The sequence below is a fragment of the Rissa tridactyla genome, chromosome 8, assembly GCF_028500815.1.
Source record: "Rissa tridactyla isolate bRisTri1 chromosome 8, bRisTri1.patW.cur.20221130, whole genome shotgun sequence".
NCBI classification, from domain to species: domain Eukaryota; kingdom Metazoa; phylum Chordata; class Aves; order Charadriiformes; family Laridae; genus Rissa; species Rissa tridactyla.
In genome coordinates, this window is record NC_071473.1 from 3,704,221 (window position 1) to 3,731,976 (window position 27,756).

Consider the following 27,756-nt stretch of genomic DNA (forward strand, 5'->3'; position numbering starts at 1 on the left):
AAGGAGGCGAGAAAAGTTGAGGCTGGCGTGCGGGGAGCGGAGGGGGGAAACCGACGAGATTTTTATTCGATCAACTTCGCGCGTAGGTGCTTTGTTTTTAACTTGCGTTGATCCTGGGTGCGCTTCTTTTATAACTACTCGTATTCTTTCTTTTTAATAAGGAGGGGGGAGGGAATCTCCCACGAAACTTTTCCCTTTACGGAAGGCGGGACTGAAACAATACCCGACGCATTGTTCAAATGTAAAACCTTCAGCGCTTGCTTTCTTTTTTTTTTTTTTCCTCCTTTTCTTTTTTTTTCGGTGGGGTTTTATTGCCGCCGCTGCTGCTGTTGTGATAGCTCTTTCCCTCTTGTGTTTACAGCTTCTGTGAGGGAGAGACGCTCAGAGGAAGAACCACGATCCCTGGGCTGCATAAACAAGGAAAGCAGGAGTCCATCCGAGCAAAGCGGGAAGGATTTCACCTTGTTGCTGTTTGTTTCGGGAGATTTTCCCTCCCCCCCCCACCCCGGACACTATCCAGCTGAGCGTTTGTTTCCTCGCTGCGTCCGCAGCCGGCCAGAAGAAAAGCGCTTTACATGTTAGAGGTGATTTTTTGTCGTGGTCTCCCTGCGAGAAAGAGATCAGCACCAATCTTCGAGGAGGAGGGAGATACGATCAACTGAGCTTTTCCCTACCTCCGGCTGAACGTGAGAGTTCAAGTGACATCGCCGCTGGCCTGTGGCTGACTGACTGCACAGCAAGCTGGAATCACAGCCAGAGATGCTCAATTTACCTGCTCGAGGACCCTTCAAACCCTTCTATTGACGGTAGAGATTTGTATCCAAAGGAAAATCGGATTAATATAAACTATGCAGAGCTTTGCGGGGATATCTGGAGACTACCCTGTCTGCATGGCTAATCTTGAAATTGTGTGAAATAAATCCTTAGCGCAAGGAATAGCGAGATACTTTCAATTAGGTTTGTTTTTTTTTTTCCCTGGACGCTTCCCCCTCCCGCCCCCCCCCCCCCCCCCCCCCGAGAATTTAACACTTCCATCGCAAGGTTTTTACAGGAGAATGGGACGCATGCTGGAAAACTCACTACGCTTCATAAAAATCACAGGGGTAACAGTTTCCATCATCGTTGCGGTATGAAAGGTACTCTTTGGATTGTCTGCTGGTGGCTAAGATGGATCAGTCTTTCTCTGTTTCTGTTAGCAATGTGCTGAAGGATCCGGATTTACTGAAATACTGACGCCGATAAACTTACCCCCTCTCTGTTGAAGGCATTGGATGTGACAGTGCAGAGAAACATGTGTTTCACATTTCTGACTGATTGTTTTGGTGCAATCAATACCTCCACAAGAAACATTGACTTAAGTGGCGATTATCATACCGGGAGCCACACGGAGTGCTCCTTTCGGGTTGCATGCAAAGTGAGCACAAATCAAAGAGTCCGCCGTTTCTGGGAAGTGGGGGCTTCAGATCCCCCCAAACTCCGGGGCAAAGGCAGCGGGCGATGTTCCCAGCCCACCGAAGAGAGCCCGGCCTCGGGGTGCGGAATGAGCAATGACCAAAGCGCTGTCAGGAGTGGCAGGCAGTCGGATCGGATGGGGATCAGTGAGGCAATAACCGTTGGAAGAAAGGTGGATCGCGAAATTATTGCCCGAAGGAATAGCAGGCGAGGCGGAATGATGATAAAGTTGAACTTCTGTTTCATCTTCTGTCGGGGATGGTGGGCGTTTCTGTTGCTTCAGCTCCACATGTTGCAAGTACTGGCACAAGGTAGGGCTAGAGACATTTTTGTTTATAGAAATGCTGCATCTGCCTTCTAAGAGGAAGGGAATCTCGCTCGGGTGCAGAGAAACCCTTTTACTTTATCCTTATCAGAGGTAAACTGCGGAATTCGCACTGAGCTGATTTCATGTAGGAATGGTCGTTTCTTACACACAATCGTTTCTTTATGGAACAGGGATTTGCAAACTGTACCTACATGTTTTTTTCCCTTTCTCGTCCTATCCTCCCCCTATCCCCACCTCCCACTGGGAATCAAAAACCCTACCGGGACCAAACCTGCTTTTTTTATTTACTTAAATACGTCCGTACATTTATGTTCCTTTAGGCAGCGAAAGAGTTAACTGCTGGTTGTGTGTGTGCGCGCTTAAAAACACTGTGCACTGAGATAAGTTATTAGGAGAAGGGGAGTCATAAATCCAGCGACTAGAAGTAAATCAGGCATGTAGGAGGAATTCTTTAAACGTATGAGTACTATTCTATGTGAACCTCGGTTCGAGCATTGTTCGTTTCTTTTGGATTGCCAAGTAACATTTACCAGAGACAAAAACTGCAATTGATTCCTATCTGAGCATTTCCACATCAGAGATCCTTGCAGTCAAATGAGTCACTTGTAAACGAAGGGTCAGAGTCGACCAATAGACTTTAAATATCAAGTGTCAGTCACTTTGCATGTAAATTCCCTTCTCAAAAAATTGCCAAATGTAGTCTAATTCTTAATAATCCTTTGACAGAGTAAACAATAAATGGCAGGCAGAAGCATTACAGTTGGCTGCGCCAAATAACATGCTGAACAAATGCAGCTTTCACTTTTCTTTGCTGGGTTGAGTTTTATTGCTGTGTGCATTGTCTGACTGAAGTGGTATGTGTTGGACAATGCAGAACTGTATCGTGTGGGACGATGAGTTACTTATTAAAAACGGAAGTTAATACTCTATGAAGGGGAATGGTCTTTGTGTTTTAGTTCTTTGTTTTCAAGTATTTCATAAGGAACAACGGTGCATTCAGTTTTAATAACTGGATGGGCTTGTGTGTTGAGGAAGAGGGGTTATAAGCCAAGTCTGCTGTAGTTTGTCTGCTCAGGATTTACTACTGCATCCTCGGAAAGTTTGGAGCCGCAGGATACAGAAGAGTTTTAATCCAGTGTTTAATAATGGACTCCACCCTCATAAACCTTTTCCAGTGCTTTGTTTATGCTGTCGCTGCTATTCCAAAACTACTTATGCTGAGGCCTGCAAGCCCTAACAGGGTATTGTTATTCTGAAACAAGACATACCTGAAATAATTCTCTCTGCAAATTAAAATTCACATCACTTTTCTCTTTCTTTTGGTAGTTGGTGTTGATAGATTCCAACATGATGCTTCATTTTGGAAGACAAATGCTGATGATTCTTGCTGTTTACATTAAAAATGCAAAAATTTTTCATGTAAGGCAGTTTTAAGTGCCAGTGTTTCAGGAATCAATTTAGATGCCATGTAAAACAGTTTTCTCTGGTTTAATAGTAAACTAGCCATCTTGTTGGATTAAAAAGTGAATTGAAACTTTTATTTAGCACATAGTACAGAAAAAATTCTCCATAGCATGTTTGAGATTACTAAGCGTTCACAGTGGTATCAGTTTTAGTTTATATATTGCTCATGGAGTTATGTAGTGTTTACAAACTCTCCTAATGAAATGTCCTAACACCAAGTTAGTTTTACCCATCGATATTTAAGAGGGGGAGGGGAAGCAAAGAGAATAAGATACGCTGTTTCTGAGAAATATTGGTGCAGATAAAGGTATGGGGTTTAGAAGACATTAAGCAATGAAAGATAAAACAATTATATACAGCGGAAACAAAATACGTTTCTATTTTCCTATAATACAGAAAACACAAACCACAGTTAGTCCTGTAAAAATTCTTTGACACGTAAACCAGCATGGAGGTCTTAATGCAGAATGCTTCTATTAGGTTTTCCCAAAATTTGTATTCATTTAAAACTTACAGTTCTTTTTGCACTTTGAATTCTAATGGATTCTAATACATTAATCATTTTTATGCAAAAATTTACTTTAGAAAGAGATGACAATTTTTATAAAAGTCGTTCATGAAAATGGAAATTCCGCTACAGCCACAGAAAGTTTTTAATAGAATGATGTGGTCGTATGCATGAGAGAATTACATGACTCCAATCTTTTTATGTGATAAAAAAATGAACATTCTAAATATATGGGTCATGGATATTTTGAATGAATCATAATACCTATGCTATAACCGGCTAATGCTTCTATAACAGCTATTTAAGCATTAAAGAAATAAGAATTATTTTGGGCATACTGAAATGCACGCTCTTATTTCATAGGAAACAGATTAGATAAAGTCGTTGAGATTATTTATTTTATGATGTAAGGTGAATGGAAGAAAAGGTTTTCAACGGCAACAGGTTGGTTGAGTATTCTCTAGACTTGAACGATCATCCATGTAAAAGCAGATCTAGAAGCGAACTGTAGATAAAACCACTTGTAAATTCATTTTGTACTTAGCTCTTCAGCTTTTCTGTCTTCTCGTAGTTGTGTTACATAATTAGATATAACGATTTATTTGATTTTTTTTTTTTTCCTTTTCTAAGTGAATTTAATTATTATGAAACATACAGCGGTTTATTGCACTGAATAGTAAAGCATTCTCTTCAAACCTTAGTCTTGTTAGTGCAGACCTTCTCGTGATGGGAGTGATTTTCTGGGTGGAAGAAACATACAGATGACAGAGGTTGTGGCCTGTCCCATGAACATAGCCTGGAGCGCTACCACCGCTTCTCTTATGACTGCAGATCTGCAGGGACTTGGTTCAGACTATGTTTGTCTCTCACCCGGCTTGCTACATTGGCCCATCTGTGAATGGGAAGCTTGTCAGAAAAATTAACCTGTAAGAGGATGAAAACTGTTGGACATTTCTGTTTACTCAGTTCTTTATGCCTCTGGCCTCTGCTATGATGCCTCTTTTCATGGCATTTTTGTTAAATTTGAGTATTAGGTGCTAGTTAGCCTCAAGCCATTGTGTGTCTTCAAATAGTGATGAGATGCTAATTGATAATCACTGTAATTATCAAATTAGAATTTGCAAGGTGATGGTAGAAGTGAATCATTTCGACACAGTAACTAACTATTGTACTTAGGGGAACATTATCCTGCAGTGACCTCCAGCTCAGTGGTCTAGCATGCCTGGGCATAGTCCTGTTGAAAACAGAGCTCGTTGCAGGATTGGAATTTATTAGTTATGTATGAGATTAACAAACACTGATGCCTACTGAGGTACAAAATGTTTACTAAAATACTAGAATATTTGTATGGAAATAGAAAAATCCTGTTTATTTAAATAGGTTGGAAGTTGCTAGCGGCTACTGTAGGTGCGTCTTAATGGATTTAAGTACCTTCCCAATGTCTGTCTTTTGTTGAAGAGTGAAAGAATACTTAGAAAATATACTTCTTCAGATTGATGGCTGTTGTTCAGAATGATTTTAAAATAGATAAAAGCAGTGCAAAGCTTTAAGCTTCTACAACAGGAGATGGGTATCTTTAAATATTAAGAAAGAGAAGCTTGTCTGATTTTTCTTAGCTTTATATCAATGGAAGTGTAATCTTTTTATGCTACTTGATCAAATCTGTAATTCGGAATTCTACATGTACCGGAATGTGCATTTAAGGTGATATTCATATCTGTTATGCTTTGACAGAAGCCCTGACATGGAAGATAGAAGAAAATATTTCTGGGGTCCAACTTTTTCCATTCAAATATTTGATCTAGTGTAACTTATAAACATGCTAAGTGTAGTAAGTGTTTTCAAGCAATTTTCAAACTGCATTAGATGCAGAGATGATAAGCAACTTGCATAGAGTATTTAGTTGTTGGAAGGACAGAGAGAAGGTTAAATGTGAGGGCAATACTTATTGGAGTGCAAAAAGCATTCTCAATTAAATGTAGAATGATGCATTTCTAATTACAAAAGATTCTGTTACTGTTTATTGGAAACTCATTAATTTGTATTGGATTTACCTCTTGTGTTTTATGTATGTGCTAGTTTTTAAACAGGTGAATTCTTTGTGTATATAATTATAATAATTAAAAAATTATTTGGAGGAGTAGAGACAAGCCTAGTCTAAACAGAAATAGGGTGGAGAGAGTGGGCTTTGTCTGTGGCCATATCACGCGACTTCTAACTCTCTCTACTGTGGTAAATCTGTGTTTGGCTTATATGCTTAGGTTTAGCTGAAAAATGACTTATTCTCAAGACTTCTCAAGGCAAGTTCAAAGAGATATGTATACATGCCCATTAACATTTTAAGTACAGTGTTTCAGATTGTTTCTTGAGAGTGCAGTGTAATAGCACTATTAGAGGTGAAGGAAGACCATATGCAATAGGTGTTTATCAACTTTGTCTTCATGCATTACCAGAAGATGCTTAGACCAGGAATTACCTAGGTATGGAGAGAAAGGTTGTGGCAGTTCAGGCTCAGAGTTACGCTGTGTGACTTTCACATCACTTAAGAAGAACGGAAGAGAATCTATGTCTGTGGCTTATAATCCTTGAAAGGTTGTTCTGAAAGGTTCTGTCATCTCTGTGCATAGTCATATATTTTGAATGACCAAGACAAATATTGGCTAATATTTTAAAGATTGTCTGACTGATTAAACTAACCATAGAAATTTTAATAAACAATCTTAACGTGAATTATTAGGAGAGTGTTAAGTGAAGGGCTTGCACTTTTGTATGCCTCAGAGGGGTTTTTTTGTTGTTATTTTATTGTTCTTGCCAGCATATATGTACAAGTCTTGAACACGCTCTTGATTCAAATAAAAGATTTTCATGCATTTAGCAACTCTGTGTACAGCTTTACCTGAACATCCCATTCTGAATGGATTAATTATTTGGTGCACTTGGATATTTTTGCAGTAATGAATCTGTGGGCAATTAGATTCCTCATGGAGCAAAATCTTGTTCATGCTGAGTTCATTGCAGAAATAGACATTTCTTCCTCCTTCTGCATATATACATATATAATATATATTTAAATAGGTTTTAACAAACAAATTGATGATTTGTTGGTCCTTTCAAAATTGTGTTTTCTTGAAGTTATAACATATGAACTAGAACAACTTTTATAGTATTTGTGCAGAGATTAGAAAATGCCAGAACTAAGGTAGTTTGTGCATCTTTAATCTGAATTCTTTATGCATGTGCATTATGATTAAGTTTAAATGGATACATATTATTTTACTGTTTCCCCTAGTCAGAACCAAGACTGAATACTGCTCACTGAGCAGTTTTTCAGTATTTTGTTTTCTTGTCAGTGCTTGGCTCCATCTTTCATTTACTTCAAATTTTTTAAATTCAGCACAAGAAGACTGTGTGGACTAAAGAAAGAACTGTTAGCAGCTATAGTGGCATTGGATTAAAGTACTTACTTACAGTTATTACAGCTGGAAAGCAGGTGATTGGTGAGACTTGGTTTCTGTTTCTGACTATTGAGTGAGTATTTTCTAGTGAATAAAGACTCTTTGCTCCATATGCCTCAAAGACGACCCTTCACCACCCATATAGCTCATGCAGAACAAAAATATAACTCCATGAAATGTCTGTTTGCAAAGAACTTGGGGTTTCTGGAATTACGTCTGCTTGTGATGTTGTTGGACTTGTTACATACCATTTCAGACAGTTTCATAACTTTCATTCCCTAGGATTCTTCTGATAAGTGGCCTCACATGTAGCCTAGTTAAATTTATTAAATTGGAGATGTGTAGTAGTTGGCATACTTTCTTATGGGAAGTGTATTGTTTTCTCAGTTTATTGGTGCTAAATAGATGCAATGAATTTTTTTTTCCATGTAAGTAAAACTTTCTGATTCCTTTATGGACATCATCTTTGAAACGTCACAGCCCTGGAAACTTCCAGTAGGTTCTATAGGAATTAGTTCATGTAGCACTTGCAGGTCTGAGTTCAAGGGGTTACGTGGCTGAGAAGAACCTTTTATTTTAATGTGCATACTAACTTAATTGCTTTTAAATGTATATGACTGGGTTTGTAAGATTTATTCATTCTACAAATTTGTGGTTTCTAGACATACACAGTATTTGTATACTGTATCTTGAGCATAAGTATTTTTGGTTTACTAAGAGGTTTTTTTTTGTTCTGCCCTTGTCAAGAAAAAGAATAAATATATTGCTAGAATAAATACTAATCATACATTTTATTTGTGAAATGCCCCGAGGTGTAATACAAATGGCACTCTCACTAATATTAAAAATGTAGATCTAGGCGTTTTAAGGGAAGTGTTTCTAAAGTTAATTTTCAGCTGTTTAGCTCCCTGAACTAGCTCAAAGTGCGGTCACACGAGCATCAGGGACAATGCAAAAGAGGTGATGAGATTGCATGGCTGGGGGACATGACCCTGTCAACCATCACTAAGATCAGGTTAAATTGTTAGGAGAGTTTTCAGGCTCTCTAGGGAATGTACACTGCCTAACTTACAAACATGTAGAGGCCACTGTTCCTGGGTAGAACATAGAAAGGTTAGTGCCTTCAAAGGGGTGGTTTAGAAGACTTAACTTTGGATCTCTTCTCTGAAAGACCCTTTCAGTGAGTTTCTCCCTCCTTTAGATGGAGTCTTCCTAAAGAACGTCTTCCTAACCTAAGCACGTGAAGTAAGTGCTAAAGTTAGGTAAAATGAATATTCCCCTTAATCCTCTTATATCTAAATTCTCGAGACCAATAATGGAAATAATATTTGTTTCCTAAAAAAATAAATTTTGTAACTTAAGTTGAAAATGCCACAGTTATTACTTTTTAACATTTGTATCTAGTATGCAGATTCAGCAGGTAAAAACGGTGGTATGAGTTCCAACAACACTGATAAAAGGAATTCTTTAACACTACTTCATGCAAAATGTGGAAGTGCATTGTACAATCTTATGTCACACCATCCAGATAACTTTTGAAGTGTCATTTTTGATAAACGATAAAGCATTTGCAGTTTTTAAGCAGATAACTTGAATCTTTAATCCTGTTTTTCACATTTCTATGCTCTACTGTGGCAGCCTGAAGAGAAAGTTGATTCTGGTAGATAAATTATTGTCCCTTAGGTCTCTTTAAACCACTTTATGGTCTTTCAAGCCATAAGCCATATATTTTTCTAATAAACTCCTAGGTCTAACAAGTTATCTAAAAAATAATTTGTTGGGTATAGCCCTCTTGGACCAGAAGGTAGAGAATAACGATACATAGCTCCAGTACCTGTTGCCAAAACAGACCCATATTGATTCCAGGCTGAAATTGAAGTTTGTAACTCATTATTACACAAAGAATCAGAAGATCTCGTAGACGCCACTTTTATCCTCAGATTCATATTTGTCTAACTTTGTATATTTATTAGCAGAGAATGTTGTGGCTTTGATGGATGTTTTTGGCATTGAGTTCATAGGAAATCTACTCAGTAGCAATGCCACCTTTTAAAGGAAGACACTAAGAAAATAATGGAACTATAATGCAAATATTTAAATTGTTCAGACATTTAGAAAAAAAATGCATTTTGTTATACTGGTACTGTTTGCTCCCCTAACATTTGTGTTAAATACAGACTCAGTACAACACAGGCATTGCTATCTTCCTTGCACATTGGGGAATGTCACTTGTTTCTTATTTCTTATCTGTCAAGAAGGGCAAAGGACATTCATGACTAAATAATTCTGAAATAACTAAATGGTATGAGGTGATTGGAAAAGAAATGTATGGTGCCATGGAACACATGGCAAGTGGCACACTGCTGTAGTATTGAAGTGGGTCGGAGGAGGTAAGGGGAATTCTGTCAGTATTTCTAAATGTGTGTACTGATTAATGAAATTTAAGTCCTCTTGAATCTGTGCATGTAGAGGTACAACTAACTCTTCTTGCAGATTGCTTGGGGCTGTTTTCTTTCCTTCGGTATTAAGAGGTTGAATAAACTCAGATTCTAACCTGTCATGCTAACGTAATGTTTGGAAAATAGCACCCTTCTGATATCTTCCCTGCTGTCCCTGTTGTTCAAGAGAAACTCTTTGTCCATGAACAAATATGTCTTTTAAAGTCTTCATCCACTCTTTTTTTTTTTCTTTTTTTTTTTAATGATGCATAAAAACCTTTTACAGTAGCTCAGCTAATAATGCACTAGAAATACCGTTGTCCCATGATGAAGACTGTCCCATTGTTCGCACGTATACCCATCTGTGTGTCTCACTGTTGTCTTCTATTTGCTTTATCTTTTTGTCCCAGATTGATAGAGCTTCTGCCACAATGTGCTTCTGGTCTCCGATTATTGCTCCTACATGCTATTGTAATACAAACAATGCCTACTGCTAGTAAAAGACTGAGGTGATACTTTAAAACCCCTGTTTCTATATGCGAAATGTAGAACTGGTACCTTAGTTATCCTCTAACTGGACAAAGTATAGCTTTTCTAGGACACTGGTGTTATCTGAAGCAGGGCTTTTATTGTGCTGGAAGACCTTGTTCACAACAGATAATCATAAAGATTGTTTAATGGTAGATTATCCCAGGCATTGTGTTTCAAAAATGTTAGATAAGACAAGAGGCAAGAGATCAAGAATAGTAACTCCTGTGTTTTACCTTTTGCTATTTTTATTGCCATGAAAAAGTTAGATTTGTTTTTGAAGAGGGAGTAACTGAAGTTACTTTTAAAATTCCTTTTAATACATGCCCCTTCAAAACGCCAGATTTTAAGGTAAATGCTACCAAGTAATTTTCCATTTCCCTTTATATTTTTTTTTCTTACAAATGTAGCTAGTTACTTCTTTATCACGAGCAACACTGGACATGTCATAAATAGAGAAAAGTATGTGGATTATTGTTAAAATCGTTTCCTGCATTGGCATGTGCAACCATCATTTTAAAAATAATATATTTTAAAAAGAAAATAATATTCTTTCTAGTTATGTTAAACTTTTTTTTTTACGTTCTGTGCCATCTTCTTGCTTGGAACTAGCGTGCAAGATTCTTAGCTTTCAAGAACTACTGAGAGGTCTGTGGGTTGTTTTTTTTCCTTTTGAAAAGAATACAAATTTTATATAATAACTTACTGAAATTTGTAGACTGAGAGAAGGTGTTTCCTATTCACAGTGCCTAATCATGCTAGTGCTCGTTATCCATACGACAAGGCTAAAATTTCACTTTTAAGCATTTCTGTTAGTGAAAATGGGAGAATAGGTTAATTGATTCTACCTTAATTCAATTAACAAAATAAGCTGGTGATGCTATTGTTTACTGAAGTCATCAGCAGAAAAATTTCAGGTGATTCTGAGGATAAATCTCCCACTTAGCCACAAGTTTGAAGTAGCAAAGAATAACAGCAAGGTTGATTTCATACCTGTGTTGTTTGAAAACTTATCTTGAAGTCATTTATGTAGTACCTAACATCTTCATTTCAAGTTCTTCTATACTAGTGTTGATAGCAGTCTTCCTCAGATTTAATTATTTTAATTATATATGATTTATTATTAGCATTTAATGGGTCAAATATTTATGCATATTTTTCTGAATCTTCAGTTGAGAATTCTGAGTTAATGAGAGTCATGTCAAATTCCAAAGTTTTAAGTGCGGGTAATTCAACATTACATTCACTATGTAAATGTATCATAATTAAAATGATGCCTTGTCAATCCCATTCAGGTTTCTCATGAGTATAATTTTCAGCTTTTGTATACTGGATATAGCTATGTTTTCTGCTATCTAAAACATGAACAGACCTATTTATGGAATACTGGTGTCAATAAAAATCTGCAATGTTAACTGTTGTGCCTGTTAAAATTGGAAGAGTGCAAATCTTATTAATTCTGTTAGGGAAATCCATGTATGATCTAAAACCTAAATTTTTGACATTTTCAAATTGTTGAGCTCCACTATTAAAAAAAAATAATTAATGGAGCCGCCAATGAGAAAATGTAAGATGGCTCTACAGTTGGACCATCCTAATGTCATGGGCAGATGGATACTTTTCATCTCTAACAATGCAGAATGTGAGCTTGATGCCTGCAAAATAGCTTTCACCAACAAATGTGGTATCACTTTCACCTTGACTAAATAGAGAGATAAAACTTTTTTTCAATTTATTTTACACATTTGACATTATGCTGAATACATCTGTTTTAATATTTCCTTTCTATAGGCAATTTCCTCTGTAAGTTGGCAGTCAGTGAAGAGAGACATAAACACCACTAAACCACAGGCAAATGAAACTAAAAACTCATCAGAGCACTAAAAACTGTAGGCAGATAGAGCTTTTAAAATGACCTCAGAAACAGTGGTGGCTTCTCCTAAATGGCCGAGTCCAGAGGAAGGATATTCTTTGGTCTAGGTTCTACTGTCACTAAGTAGGATTGTGTTTTCATTGCCCTTGAAATTGTTAGTTTCATTGTGATGGTTAATAAATCAATGATTAAATCAAAGATCAGTAAGCAGGAGTTATTTTTCTATACTTAAAAATGACAAAATACAAAAGCTTTCACCCACTGGCAAGTATAGCAATAAAGGGAAGTGATTTATCAGTTAGAATTGGTGGCAGGTGAATCAGGAGACAGTGTCTTTAATCTTCTAATTTTAATCTATGGCTCAGTTACATCAGTGCCAGCGTAAACTCTTCAGTTTGGGAAGAACCCCTCTGCTAGAGCGTGTTCTCATCTCAGCTAAAGTGACATCCCCAGAAGTTTTCAGTCATCACGTGCTAGTGCAGCTGGGTAATAACAAAAAGCTTAGCTCCTCTTGATCACTCTGCTGACTTGGCAAACAAAAGAAGAGAGTAACTATCAGTTAGTGCTTGTGCAGTCTGGTCAAAAAGAGTTATTAGTTTAGCAACTGATCAGTGATATTATTTAACATCTGTCCTGACGGTTTAATACGAATGAGGTCAAAGTTTTCATATGGTATATAAAAAAAATAAAGTGCTGAGTATTTTTGGATTTCCATGCTTACATGTGGACAAATGTTCTTACACGTAAGAACAATTCTTACAAGCATTCTTAGTGTTCCAAATATCTTTCTATAGAGCTGCTGGACATTTTAAATACTGATGAGCCAGCTTGTGTGCAAATGTTCTCTATAGTGGAGTCAGAGTTAGCTGTCACTTTATTAGAATTAATGGCATAACTACTCATGTTTACTTGAAATTCATTCCAGCATGAAGTTATTAGGCATAGGTGCTGTGGTAAATTATGGCATACTGTATATTTTTTTAATAACCAATTAGTGGGTGTTGGGCACATGCAATGCATCTAGTTGTCACTCACACTTGAGATGAATTTAATTAGCATCCGTATCTGTTTACCAGAAGAGTTCTGTTGGAAATATTAACATCTGACAAAGACAGTGGATATTATCTGACTCGGGAAATAAAATGTTTGCTATTGTTTGTTTTATTACAAGACCAGATATAGTGCTGTTCTGAGGACATGACTGCCTTGACTGAAAGAGCTCCCAAAACCAGTACTAGAGTTGCCAGATATGGGTTTCTCATAATTCAGTCAAATCTTATATTCTGCACAAAAGGTAAATGTCAATTTCATACATATTTGCAGCTCTCAGTCATTTTTCCAGATATCCAGCAGTCTCAGTTGCCTTGAAATTCTGGAAAAGTGGCCACATGCTGAATAAAGTGTGCATATGCATCCTTGGCCAGATGCTGCCTTAAGGCAAATAGAACACAAGATGTAACTATTCAAAGATCACATAGTAAGCTGACAAGTAGAATGTACTGTACATACGAAGAACTGTCCATAGTGATTGATACGTTGGGGATTTTTGAAGGCTTCGGTATCTTCAAGCTCTCTGAAGTCCTGTTACTGTTGCTGGTCAGAAGTTCTTTTCTGATTTTTGTAGACAAAGTATTACATCTGTATAGAAAGAAGTTTTACATTAACATATTATTATTGGGCATATTAGTGCTTTGCATAATTATATTCTCCAAAATTACATTTTAATGCCTCTGCCCTATTTTTAATAATTCTTTTTTAACAGGCTATTTTAACGTATCTGAAAGAATGTTTTGTGTCAATTGGCACTGAGTTAAATAATTGCACTCTTAGAGTGTTTGGAACTGTGACCCTCAGGGTGCAGTGTAAGAAGGAAAATATTGTTCTAGCAGTAATTTCCACTCTCAGTTCCGTCCACCCTACTCAGTTGCCTTTACCTGCCTCTCTAAATTCTGCTGGCAGAAGCAATGGGGAGATAAAGCAAAGAAAAAAAATGTGGAGCTAAGCTACAGAAATAGTATGGATAGCGCCCAGCCTTAACTAAAGTCATCTAACAACATCTCAGTTCTTAAAATGCTCGTTCTGGAGGCCACCGCCTTCCTTTTGTGAGGTTTATTTGTTCTTATTTCACATACATTTATAATAATGCATTTAAAAATGTTTATGATATTTTAAGTCGAAAGTTTAAACTTTGTACAGTGTTTGAGTTTTAAAAAACTCATTCTGCTATGTGCAGTCAATCCACATTTAATTATATGGACCTTTCAAACTTTTTTCTTCCACAAAATTATTTGGCTATTTGCTCTATATTAGAGAAGAACTGGAATATATTTTAAGAATTTTAGCTTCACATTTAGATCATAGTTGTTGCTGTTATATGCATAATATTCCTTTATAATCTTTTGTAGTTGTCTAAAACTATGTGAAAACAATGATATTGAAGTAATTATCTAAAACGTTGTGACCTTGTGTCTCTTCTTAAGCCAAATACAAGCATACAAAAGGGTGGAATGTTTCTTTTTTGTTTCAGATAGAGACATTAATGTCAGTATCTTGTATTATGTGTGATGCTGTAATTTACTGGAGGGGGCTATAAAATTAATTAATGTGATTTAAATGCATATATTGCAGAATTTTAGATCTCTAAGCATAATTTCTGTTTATGACTCCATCTAAATGTAGTTTCATTTTGTACCTTGTATATTGACTGAGAGAAACTATGAAATTGCATGATCTTAAATGGAGATCTCAAATCTCATAAACCTGCATTGTGAAATGTAATCATGTTAGAGCCAAAACACTCGTGGTTATTCAATTACTTAGTCGTGCTTTTTCATTTCACTCTGTGTGCAGCAGTTCTGTCAGAAACAAAGAGTTCGGATCTTTCAGACGTACCATCTTTGAAGAAACAGCTAAAGGCAACAGGTTTCAAGCGCTTTGAAACCTTTGCTCTTTGAGTTCTTTGTAAAGTATGGTCTATCATCACTACTGGTTGTTTATTGTGTGCTTTTAAATTTGTGGGGAAAAAAAATGAAGTGCATTATTACATATTCATGTCGCACAAAAAGGTCTTTTTTTTTTTTTTTTTTCCCCCTTATATAGTACCCTTCTCCTGTATTTTAGAACCTGCAAATGTTATTGGGCTAATTACAATGAATCCTTTTGGTAGGAGGAAACTAGTGACCGTCTAAACTAATATCATAAAAAGGAAGGTTAAGATTTGTGTGGCTTGTTGAACATGATAACTAATGTAGTTTTACTAATATAATAACGTGTTGTATAAATGTACATGATTTTAATTTTAGCCTATATTCAGTAAAGCTTATATGTTAGAAACATTCGCTGATATGGTGATTCTTACTTTAAAATATTTTGAAAGGTTATAAGCTTTCAACATTTGTATTGCTATTATAAAATTATTAATAATTTCTCTTTAGGCATTTAAAAAGCTTCAGTTGTGTTGGGACGGTTTTAAAACTTTTTTGGTAGAGGAATTAATGTGTACAGTAGGATTTACTAATAAGCATTACTGAAGTTATACAGATTAATTCCAATGAAGTTCTTTACTGTCAGTGTGTAGATTGCTCTCCTCTTCTTACTGTCACCCTGATCTAATTTTTTTGTGTATAAGTAAATGTGGGGGATTTTGTGTGTGAAAAAGGATGTGCTTCAGCAGGTTTCAGGAACTGAAAAATTAGGCTACCCACTCACTCAGATTGGCAATGGAAGTAATACATTTTACAGGTAAAAAATTAGTTTAGATGTAGGGATTTTATGATGCAAATATTTGTCTTTTGGGATACATAGTTTTCATAGCAGTTCATAATAAAGCCAAGGAGTCCCATGTTTTGGTTTTGTGGGTTGGTTTTTTTGTTGTGGGTTTTGGGTTTTTTAATGTTATGTTTTGGCTCTATGTAAGAGGCTTAAGAAAATAAACAGTCAGGTTGTTGCGAAGATCAATACCGTGAAAGGTTTTTAAACCATGAAAGGTTTTTTAAACAGAAATTTGGTTTGAACCCGGAAAAGACATGAGACTGTATCTTCATGAGTATGCTAAGCAAAAAAAAATTAGTACACTTTGACAAATGTTGCTTAGCAATGTTCACAGAGCAGTTTGATGTCTCACCAAGTTAGTAAAAGACAGCCATAATCTTCAAACTTCCACTTGAGCATGTGTCACCTATTTAATAACATTAGGTATTTTTCCCAAGTCTTAAGTCTTAAATGGAGTTGCTTGTGAAGGTATTTTAGACAGAAACAGCAATACTGAATTGTCAGTTGCATTTTACTGTACTTGGTTATTCCAGCTCTGTAGATCCCCAATCATACGAAGGCAGTATTTATTCTAAACTCTCTCCTTTCCTTTCACCAGATCTAAAGAAAAGATGTGTGTTCTCAGTAACTCAAATATTTAGATTTATCCTGCTTTTAGGTGTTTCACACTGCAAAAAAAAATATAAGTTAAGCAAAAGGATCTCCTCTAATTGCCATGATTTTAAAAATCACTACTGTAATTCAAGAAACCTTATTTCCTTATGTATCTTTCCCCTTTCTGTAGAAACTCCTTCTTATACAAACCAGCATCCCATATTCCTAGAGCTTTCCCTTACCCTGGCTCCTTTTTTTGCTTTATTTAGTTTTTTGTTGGGTTTTTTTTGTTTTGTTTTGGGTGTGGTTTTGTTTGTTTGTTTGTGGTTTATTTTTTTTTGTAGCTAGTGCAGGGACTTTTGTGAGCAGAAAGGATGTCCTGTGCAGGAGACAACAGAGATACAGCATAAATGGCTTTTTCCACACAGGAAGATGCTGGATCTTTCTTGAGTTCTTATCTATAAATTCCCGATACTGTCCATTGGGGCAGAGAATAGAATACATATCTCAAACTGTGAGTTACAGGGGAAAAATGTTCAATAGGAAAACCAGCTAACAGCTGCTGGCTCTTGCAGAGGGTTTTTCTTAGAGCAACAGCCTCTGGGGACTCCAGAGGGAGAGCGCTCTGCTGCAACCCTTGAAGCCTTTGCAGTTACATCTCTTGCGCCCTTCAGCATCTCAGGTTCCACATAGTCTAACCTGTTTATCAAAATGGACATCGAACCTTTGGGTCTGCATGTAAGCCACAAGTTAGTGTGCATCAAACAAGGATTAGTGTTGTGACGGTTAAGTATGGGACATTCCCTCACTTTTTTGAAAAGGACATGTACTTACCAAATACCGTCTCCTGGATCCCCTCTGACCTGTATTGTTTATAAGACTGGAGATAGGTAGAAGAGTTTTATTTGACTGCTGTGATTAGCATGGCGGAAGAATCCTTCATCATTTGTCGTCTTTAGTGTCTCGATGGCTGTTTGACCATCTTGAATCCTATTTCTCCTCATGCATCATCCACATAATCGTTTATTAAGTTCTGAATAATTAACCTATGCAAACTCTTTCAAGGCAAAATAATCTGAGCAAGTGCTGGTGAAGCACTTGCACAGTATCAATATTGTATTGATATTGCAAATATAATTCATTCATTCACTTTTTGTATCAATTTGACAATATGACATAATTTAAAGGAAGAAAAATAATTTAATTAAGCATATTTCTGTATTAGTGAACAGCTATTTAGGGAAATTAAAGTACTTTCTTAGCTATGAATAGGTCGAAAGAACTGTGGAACAAAAATACTCTTGTAGCTGTACTGCTTGCTTCCTGGAAACTATCCTATTAATTCTATTACAGATTATTAGTAGAGCATCATAAAGTGCGTATGAAGACAAGATTACTCTCAGTCTAAGTGAAGAAAATTGTAAAGGCAGAAGAACCAAGCTTTTGAAGATGGTTTGATCAGAGTTTACTAAAGACTTTATCATATTGACTCGTTCATATGGCAATGTTAATGATATAAAAATATGCTACTCGCAGCTTTGGATTCTTTAAATGAAGGCCACAGTAATAGGAAAAATCATCCTCATCATCAAAAGGAGGTTTATAATTTTTTTTGGTACTTTTCATTATTAATCTAAAGTTATTTTTAGTCAGTTTTCACATTTTGAAAACTTTGTCAGAGAATTGTAACTATTTGTGAGGATTCTTAAACTATGTTCCTACTAGGCAAAATATATATTTAACTAGCATACAGTTTCCTCTGGCAAGCTATTTTGATATTGACGTTAAATTAGGTTAGCTAAATTATATATTATCACCAAAGGCAATATACCAAAATACATGTGGAATACATTGAAGTATAAGTTAGTCCATCAACTTTGTAGAGAACTGAGTCTCTGGGAGGCAGACAAATATTATTCTGACTTTATTGGTGCTTTGAGAGTTAATGACCCATAATAAAGGTAAGTATAGCTTGCTAATTATCCATTAGTTTTGTTTTTAATAACATTTTAATTTGCATATTGGTCTTCTGCTGAAAACACATGCTTTTAATTGTTCATCTTCAATTAGCATTACTTTTCAGATTTTTAAATAGGTTTTTAAAAAGTGGTTTAAAAAATTTGTCTAAATGAATTGACGGCCCAATCAGAAATGTGCAAAAGTAAGCTCATGTCAAAAATACTGGATTTAGCTAGAAACTGAGAGTTATATATTCAGTTCTTGTCCTACGTGCTTTTCAACTTGGAATGTTTTGGTCCATTATGGCCGTGCCCAAATTGACTGACTTTTCCGTCTTATCTTGGACGAAACGGATTATTGTTTAGACCCTAGCATTACAGTTTGAAAGGATAAATTATTGATTGTTGACATTTTGCACAATATCAGATGTTACTCTCTCTAAGATCTTTCCTACAGGATGGAATTTAATTTCTTTGATCTTATAAAAGTAAAGTAGAAAAGCATACTTTAAGTTGATTTGGAAAAAAAAATGCTTTTACAAATAAAATGATTTTTTTCATATTTGCATTACTTAAAATGCATTTTTTTGTCTTATAAATATGCTAATCTTTTTAAGCTGCTTCTGGTATGACATATGGTATATAATTTTGTTTCAGTTCTTTGACATCAACCTAGTTACTGTTACATAAAAATGTACAATTGGCAGGGAAAATTAGTATGTTCAGTGGCATGATACTTGTAAGACTTTTGAGAAGTATCTGGGGTATTCATCTGTGTTAGAAGTAGACAGCTGCTTGAAGAGGACTTGTAGATTCTGTTAATTGTATGTTTGTTCCTTTTCAGATGGCACTTCTTTTGGGCCCCTTTGGTCTGATGGAAAAACTGCAGATAAATACTTAGGAATAAAAGAGCAAAGCTCAGTTAAACATATGTTTATTTTTTAAATAGTTTTATATAAAAAAAGGATATTTAACTTAGAAGAAATTAAGATTATTTTCTTAGGGGGATGGAGCAGTGTCCAGAAAGACTTGTTTTGTGGGGTTTTCTTTTTTTCTAAAAGATCAATTGAAAGTGCTCCTTAATCTATCAGTCAAGGCTTAGCCACATGTAAGCACAATGTTGTCTTAGGAAATGACGCAAAATTAAATTATAAATTCAAATTTTGGAGCTTTTTACTAGTGTAGAGCCAATGAATAAAAAACTTGAACCAAAGGAACAAAAAAACTCCAGGAAAAAGAAGCTGATTTTGCCACCATGCTGCTGTTTACATGGAAGGAGATTTGTTTTTTTTTTTTGTTTTTTTTTTGAAATTTAGTATATTCTAACTGTCTGTTGATCTACCTCTGTTTTCTATTTTACAGGGCTGTGCAGAGATAACTTATTTCTGAATTGAAAAGCATTTCAGGCATTTATGTATAAGCAAATGATTCAGCATTGTAGACAGGAATCTGAGTCTTGCAGAACTAGGATTTCAAACCTGCCCTTTGTTAACCTTTAGCTCCAGCTAAGCTTACATCTAACACCTTCTACACCTTGTTGATAGTAGCTGCTGAGAATCTCAAGTACCCAGCTCTTCTCAACTAACACTGAATCTGGATTTTTGAATTGAACTGCACAAAGCACATGTGAAACAGTTAGGTATAGCATATGTACCCACTTGTTACATCTTGAATGTTAGAATATGTTAAAAATAGTTGCCTCATTGTTAAGTGCTTTCTGTTCAAACTAGAAGCCATTAAGTATTGTTACGTGGATACTTTTGCCTTTTCTTACAAATGTTTTCTCCATCTTAGCAACAAGAGAGATACTTCATAAGCCAGAGAAAGACAACTATAGGTGGTTTGACTTGACTGTTGGTGTTAAAGGGTTCTTTGCTAGAAATGGATACTAAAGAACATTTCCAAGAACTAATTCATTATTCTTGGTTTTGGAAGGTCGGTTTGATTATGATTTTCATTTAGCTAAATTCCATCGTTGAGCAATGATTCCATACAATTTTATTAAAACTAATGAAATGAATACTCTGTTTATAGGCCAAATTCAGTACAGTACTTCAGCAAAAGCTTAATTTCAACTACATGAGAAGTGATATTATTGATGTCAAGCATGCTTTATCTCACCAAAGTTGCATCATCATTTGTATAAAAAACCCTCCCACTTATTTGAGTCCTTTCATAATGAAAAGTTTCTGTAAATTATTCTTAGTAAATGGAAAACATCATATTAGTCTTGCTTGGCTTTGTTTGCTCTAGAATTTTGGGGTAGTTGAGTAATTTTGAGTAGTATGTAGAAACTCTTATACTTTTGGGCCATTAGTTTAACGTTAGCTATGCAAAACGTGGCAGAAGCATCACTGAAGTTTTACCTCATGTTTTGGCTCCGTAGTCAGGGAGTCTTTTCTTTTTGTACTAACATCTCTTGTCTTGTTTTATCTTAACACGAAGCGATCTGCACTTAGTAAGATATAAGCCTCAGCTAATCAGAATTTGCAGCTATCTAGAGTAATAGACTGTTAAGGTGTGGCTGTCGTTCACCTGTCAACTTTGGCTCTCTCAGCTTAGGTGAAGATCAAGTGTGCTATCTGTCAGGGCCTTGAGGATATTAGGTCTTAATTTCCCTGACCAGCCTCACCAGTACCTTCCACCCAGACCCTCAGCCCCTGGGCCCAGGAGCTCCATTTCAGCTCAGGGCTGGCTGTTCAGTCCCTGCCTGAGCCCTGTTAAAGGTGTGCCTGCATCCTGCCCTGCCTCTTGGATAGACCTCTGGCCTCTGTGGTAGGTGGCTTGTCTCCTAGGTGGGTTCCTCAGAGGTGCTTTATAACTTGTGTCTAGTGCTACAGACGCTATCTCTGTCCCCATTTTATTTTGCTTCTGGCTGGTCTACCTGGGTATCACTGTCTCGTGTCTTGTTGGGGACTGTCAATGGATTATGTGACCAGCACCTCCCTCTGCCTGCTGTGTTCAAGTGTGGTGGGGCTGCACCCTGGGTGGGGAGGGACACCCCTGTGCTGGGGTCACACTTGGCTCCTGGGAACAGCCAGCCCTGGCTGCTGCTTGACACTGCTGCACATTCAGTATCCTGTTCTGGGGTGAAGGCTATGGTAAAGAGACTTTCTTAGCATTGGCAGCCAATGTTCTTCTTCTTGTCCTTTTTCCTCAGTGGTAGGAACACCAAACACAGCGCTCTGGCTCGGATACGGTTCCCTGGCACCAGTTCACCTTTCCATCTCCTCACACCTGCTCTGAGCCCCTGCCCATCAGCCCGTCTCCCTACCTTGCCTTGTTGAAATCATGCTCTTCCAGTCTAACCCTTCCCCACCGTTGCCATAAGGCTATGAGCTTTTTATGATTATCTGCTGCTTCATGACTGAATTAAATATGATTAATTTTGAGTGTGTTTTTAAAAGCTAAATTAACTAAAATACAATGATGCAGATGCTGCAATTCACTGACTCAAAGAGAAGAAAAAAGCAGGAGGGCTGGAAAGGGATTCAAAGGTTCAACAGTATATTCTCCTGGGCTATGGCAGGATCAATCACACCAACACATTCCTGACAGATATTTATTTAATCTGTTTTCCAAGCACTTCAGTAAGGGAGATTCCAGAGATTCCATTGTCAATCTGTTCACTATTTAACTATCCGAGCTGTAAAGACAGAATTTTCTTGAGTTCAGAGTCTAATTGCTTTTGCTGCTACCAGTACTCCAGATTGCTAAAGTAGATGGTATTTCAGACACCTGCTATACGTAATCCTTTTCTGTTTCACGGCTTTGATGAGCCTATGCTTCTTGCATGGAGATTTGAAGAGAACTGAAGTGAGCTCTCTCTTGTTACTGAAGTAAACAAATATCCAAACGGTGTCCTCAGCAGATTACTCTGCCAAGTTTTGGGAGACTGCTTGGCAAGTCATAAGAGTGCTGAGGAAGAGTTAGCAATTAGGACTGTCATTTAAAAAAAAAAAAAAGAAAAAAAAAAAACTACTACAAAACCCCAACTTTCTGGAGGCACTTGCACTTTTGCAGCCCTTGGTCAGAGACTGCGGTGATGTTTTATGCTCCTTTCAGACTTGATTCTTTTCAGTCTGTTGTGTTCTCAGTATATCCTCGTCTTTTAGGTCAGATATCATTCTGGGATATCTAACAGGAATCCTTTAGTTCTGAACTCATTTGCTAAGTATCAGGCATGCCCCAGCCCCAGTATACCTCAGGGCTGCTCAGCTGTGGAGGCAGCACCAATAACTTGTTCCTTAAGGTAAAATTAAGATGTAAAATTTCAGCTTTTAGGGCCTGAAATCTAGCTTCATTCTCCTTGCTGTGTGATAGTTGAATTAAGCATTGCCTGAATGCTTCCAGGCCGGCTATAAAGTAAATATATTGAAGTGTAGAGAACGTAGGAGAGTTCAGTGTTTGATGAAATATTATGTGTGTTTCAAGTAAAATTACACTGTTTTGTTCCTTTGGCTTGTAGGTTGGTATTTTTTTTTTTGCCAAGGAAATGCTGAAGATATTTAATTTGGAAGACGACTGTTTGGATGTTTTTATCTGCAGGGAGGAGGAGTAATTTGTATTGGAGGAGGAAAAAAGGTATCAGAGTGGGGTTTAAAAAAATGAAATGGAGCGAAAGAGAAGAGCAGAAGTGTAGTCTTTTAGAATGGGATGGGGTTTTGTTTGTTTTTTTTTGTGAAGTAGAAAGCTATTTGGAGAATAACTGGAGTCCACTTTCAGGAGAAGCCAAAAGGTCTGAGACCCAAGGCAAAGTCTGGGATCCCAAATTCTGGAGAACACTCAAGAGTAGGAGAGTGCAAAGGAACCAACACATGGAAGATAATTGTTTGCTTACATATTCGTATCTCATATACTCTTTTCAGAGTGACTTTTTTTTAAACCGTGAAGTTATTTTGTGCTTCAGTTGTCCGCTCTAGAAGAGTTAGTGAGCTGTATATCAGAACAGCTACAGGTTTGGAGCCCTGGAAGAGAACGGTGTTAGTTTCTGCTGCTCACGGGAGGTCTGTGAGGGCTGGGGCTCCGTCAACCACGGCGCTCTGCTGAAAGTGTCGGAAAGTTCGGAAATTGGAAGGAAATGAGCACCCAGCGCTGGAGCCTGACCAGCCGCGGGGGACCCGCGGGGTGCGGAGGTCGGAGGCGGCGGGGCCGGGCCTGCTCGGCGCCCGGAGCCCGCGCCGCCGCTGCCCGCGCCTGGGAGGCGGAGGCGGTGTGGCACCGGCGCCAGCAGAGGGCGCCAGAGCGCAAGGCGGGCGGCGGCGCGGCGGGGCGAGGGAGCGGCCGGGGCCGCGCCGTTCGGGTGCCCTTTAAATTGGGCGGTGTCAGCCGGGCGCTCGTCTCTGCGGGGGCACTTGGAGGGGTAGGGAGTGGAGGCGGGTTTGGTCCAGCCCAAATGACCACGAGATCCTTTCGTGTACTTGCAGGTGGACGTTTTGATTAATAACTACATGGTTACTTTGAACAGAGCGTATGAGGCTATGTATGTTTAAAGTTAGGAAGATGAACGATTTTATGTAGTCGAATGTATGAGTAGGAAGTCAAAATTTGTAAGAGAACCCTTAAGACAATGTTTTAAAATTCTTTGTCCAGTTGTGAACAAGATTTTCTTCTCCCTTCAATCCAAGAGCAGTATAGACTAATCCAACAAATGCAAGATTATCATAATCCATTTGATTTTTTTGTCATAAAAACACGTTTGGTTTGTGAGAAGAGACGTTTAGCTTGTTGAAGGATTTGGTGAGCTAAGAATTATAGACAGCTTTTTGGGATAACCGATAACTTGTTGTCTATCCAGTTATCTCCTTAAGAGAAAATGATCCTTGAAAATGGTCTTTACATTTCAAGGAAGGCAATATTTCATGCAAGATCCTGTACTACATTCAATATACAGCTGAAGTCTCAGTAACTTTAACAGGGTCAGGGTTTTATTGGAACTAGTCTTTCCTATTATCCTTCATAGATCTCTGACTGTCTGGAAGAAGCAATGAAGGATATACAGTGCAGGTTATTTCCCTGCCTCATGGTGTCTAAGTGAGCAAAGCTGCTGTTGTACTTGGCAGTTCAGTTCAATTAGTTTAGAAAAGATTTTGTTATAGATGGACATCAAAGCTGTAATTTTAAGAGAAACAACCACGAGGAACTATGCATTTACCCAAAGTGTATCTGTTTTTCTAAATATCCTGTGTTTCCTCAGTATTCACCATGTATCCGATCTGATTACCTACCTCCTGCCTCGTACTAAAATTTATAATTTTTTTGATGTTAAGTGAGATGCTTGAATAGAAGTTTCAGCCCACACCCTTTTCTTTCCTCCTATGCCCCCACAAATTATGAGGGTTTTTCCTTTCTGGTAAATAGCATCTGAAGCACTCAACTCTAGGGACTTCTAACAGGTGATAGACCTTAGCATTCCAGCTACTGGAGGATGAAACAATACTTTGTGTGTGGTTGGTTTGGTTTGTTAACAACAGTAATAGATTAGTCACATAGCTTTTGTAGATAAGGCTTGAGTAATTGAGCCTGCTGGCAGGACCTTCCCCTACAAGAAGGCTTGTCCTGTTTTATATATAACAGACAGTTTAGTTTGCCTTTATCTTGGTAGGGGGTATTTTTCTTAAGGTCCTCAGTTTGTATTTTAAGGGATTTTCTCTTTTTATAGTATCCTTCTAATTTTATTAATATTTAATTAAAATAATGTTTCAATGTTTAGTAATTCCAGTTGCCTTCTTTTTAACACACAAAGCTTTCACTTTCTTGAATCACTCTTTTACTCTTTTTTTTCATGTATTTCTTGGTATATCTGCCTTTAATCAGCTATTTGAGAACGTACTGCTGTATCTCTTATGACCTTTGAAGGGATGTCGCTTCCTCCCTTTCTGTACAGGAAACTGACGTGTTAAGGCCACTCTTCTCATAGCTATATACAAAAATGGTCAAGCGTATTTTCACTGTGTCTGGCATTTAGCGCAACTAAAGTGATTTATTTCTTTTTGGAGTTTGGGCACGTATTTTACATCCAGCTGTAAATGTTATTAAAAGCACCGGTGATGTTAGAGTCGTACCTATGGAGATTTTGCCTCCTTGGTAGACAAATTGCTGCTGCAGTGTGGGTAAGCTGGTTTTGGTCCCTGTTTTGGTTGACAACTCAAAAAATTCTGCTCATAATGTAGAAACCTTTGATAACTATCACACTTTATATGGTTTCTCTTTGGGTCAGATTTTTCAAAGTTTAACTTGACGTTTCAGCAATATCTTGTCTTTCATTGCTGCTTATGAGAATTCCAAAAAGTTATCTTGAGTCTACAGTTTCCCAGACACCATATTCTCATCTTCTGAAGTAGAAAGCGTGAACTGTCTTTCTGGCTGTTTTCAAGAAAGAAATTTATGGCAGCAAGACTTTGATGTTTTTGAAATGTTATAGAATTCTTTTACCTTCCTGAATAAAGAGAGGAGTACTAATAGATATCTGGTATTCATGATGCAAAGATGATTTATGTAAGGTCATTCTGCATTTTTACTTCACAGTCCTGAAACGGGCTGTAACACCTATGGAAGTTCTGGATAAGATTTTTTTATCTGCCTTGCTTACCCTCTTCTAAATAGCTTGTGTCAGCAGACCATGTTCCATAGAATTCAGCATCTCAGATGCATATCATGCTCTGCCTTTTTTATCACATCTTCTTTGGGTATTATATTGGTGTGAGACCACTGAATAATTTGTCACGAATCAACACGATATTTTTTTTTTCTTGAAATTTAAGAAAGAGTGCTATACCAATTAAGAGTCTGTAAAATAGTAAGCATTTGAATTTGGAGCTGTGACAGATAGAAAGCATTATTTCATGAAGAATTAAGATTTAGCAATTCAACATCACACACTTTTTTTTTTGTCTAAAAAGTGTATATTTCAAATACAATACACTGTTTTCTTTGTTTTGTCATCTCGTGGGGTTTCTTTGTGTTGTGATGGGGTTTGGGAGCTTTCTGTGAGTTTTAAACTCGTAAGCTTCTCTCTTATGTACTGGACATTGAGAGTGGATCTGACAGTATTAATGAAGTGCAAAAGCTAATTTACTATATTTTGTCTGAATTTAGCCTGGTATCCACTCAAGTGAAGAATTAATCTTGGATATATGATGATATATAATAGTCTTGCACTTGGGAGCGGTGCAGTTACATTTCTCTTATTTAATTATCATGTCAACGAGAGGAGAGTTGTCTCCCTCTTCATATGGTGTGGTAAGGTTATATCTTGAATTTTTCATGCATACAAATCTGAGCGTATTACTGCTGTAGGATTGAGAAATCAGAGGACAGAGCACATACAGTGTTGGAGCAGGAAAATTAAATATTTCAGTACCAAAATTTCCACTTGCTGTTTGAAGATGAAGAAAGGCGGATAAAAGTATGTTGCCATAGGATGGATGCAGAGGTGAAGATGAGAAGAAATTGTCTAGAATAGCATAATAGCTTGTAATTACAAGGGGAAGGAAAGATAAGGAAAGAGATTTGGTTTATAATTCTGGGATATTTTTCATACTGCATGTTAGAATTGTGCTAACAGTGCCATCTCAAACTAGGTGGGACAGTATGTTGGGATAAGCACTTGAGAAAACATCCATAGTAGAAAATTATTGACTAAAACCCACTTTTCATACCTAATGGCTGTTTATTTGTCTCCAATTAGTAGTTGCAAGGATGATATTTTTATATGTACAAAGGGTTGCTATTTTTGGAAAAAAAGAATTCAGCAATTTAAGGAATGAGATCAGACTTTTTCTCCTTAAACTAATGCCTCCCAACACTTTGTTCCAGGGTTCAGATGGAGAATTAGCTAATCTGTATTGAAGCCCTTCAAAAACCAAATAGTGCTATGCAGTCTCTATTTCTTTTATTTATTTATTTGTTCTGAGGAATCCTGCTTGAAATATCCATTGTTCGTATGGCAAAGAAATAAAATGGAAAAATAGCTTTACTGCTTTTTGCTATGCTCGTCATACTGCTATTCACCCCTGGTCTATAGGCAAACAATTTCAGTGATTTTTTTTGTTGTTGTTGTTAAATTATGATTATCCTTTTAGTTTATTTCAATTTAAGAATTGTCTTGATGAGTGGAAAACTCTTGCACAGCTAAATGATGTGGTGTTTTTCATTCCCATTCAACTAATCACTGAAGAAAGGTGAAGGAGTTTGCGACTTTCAAATTTCAAGACGGTCCTGAAGAAAAATGGGATAACAGTTTAATTGTGTGATTAGGTCACAGAAATAGTTATACATATGTTTATACGATGTTAGTAGTTGTCAACTGTCTCTTGGAGTTAATGGGTATATTGGGGACACAGGGGTTTGACAGTGCTGGAATAGAAGCTGAGCCTTTCCCAGCTG

The 27,756-nt window shown here is 37.1% G+C and overlaps 1 protein-coding gene across 2 annotated transcripts in view; it reads left to right on the forward strand.

Annotated features, from left to right (window-relative positions):
• The first annotated feature begins 1,021 nt into the window (after positions 1 to 1,021).
• Positions 1,022 to 27,756, forward strand: part of SDK1 (sidekick cell adhesion molecule 1) — a 411,809-nt gene continuing 385,074 nt past the window's right edge. For both annotated transcript variants that reach the window (XM_054210555.1, XM_054210556.1), the window contains exon 1: positions 1,022 to 1,763. In XM_054210555.1, coding sequence (XP_054066530.1) covers positions 1,292 to 1,763 — 472 coding nt within the window. In that variant the 5' untranslated portion in view covers positions 1,022 to 1,291. The remainder of the gene's footprint in view (positions 1,764 to 27,756) is intronic.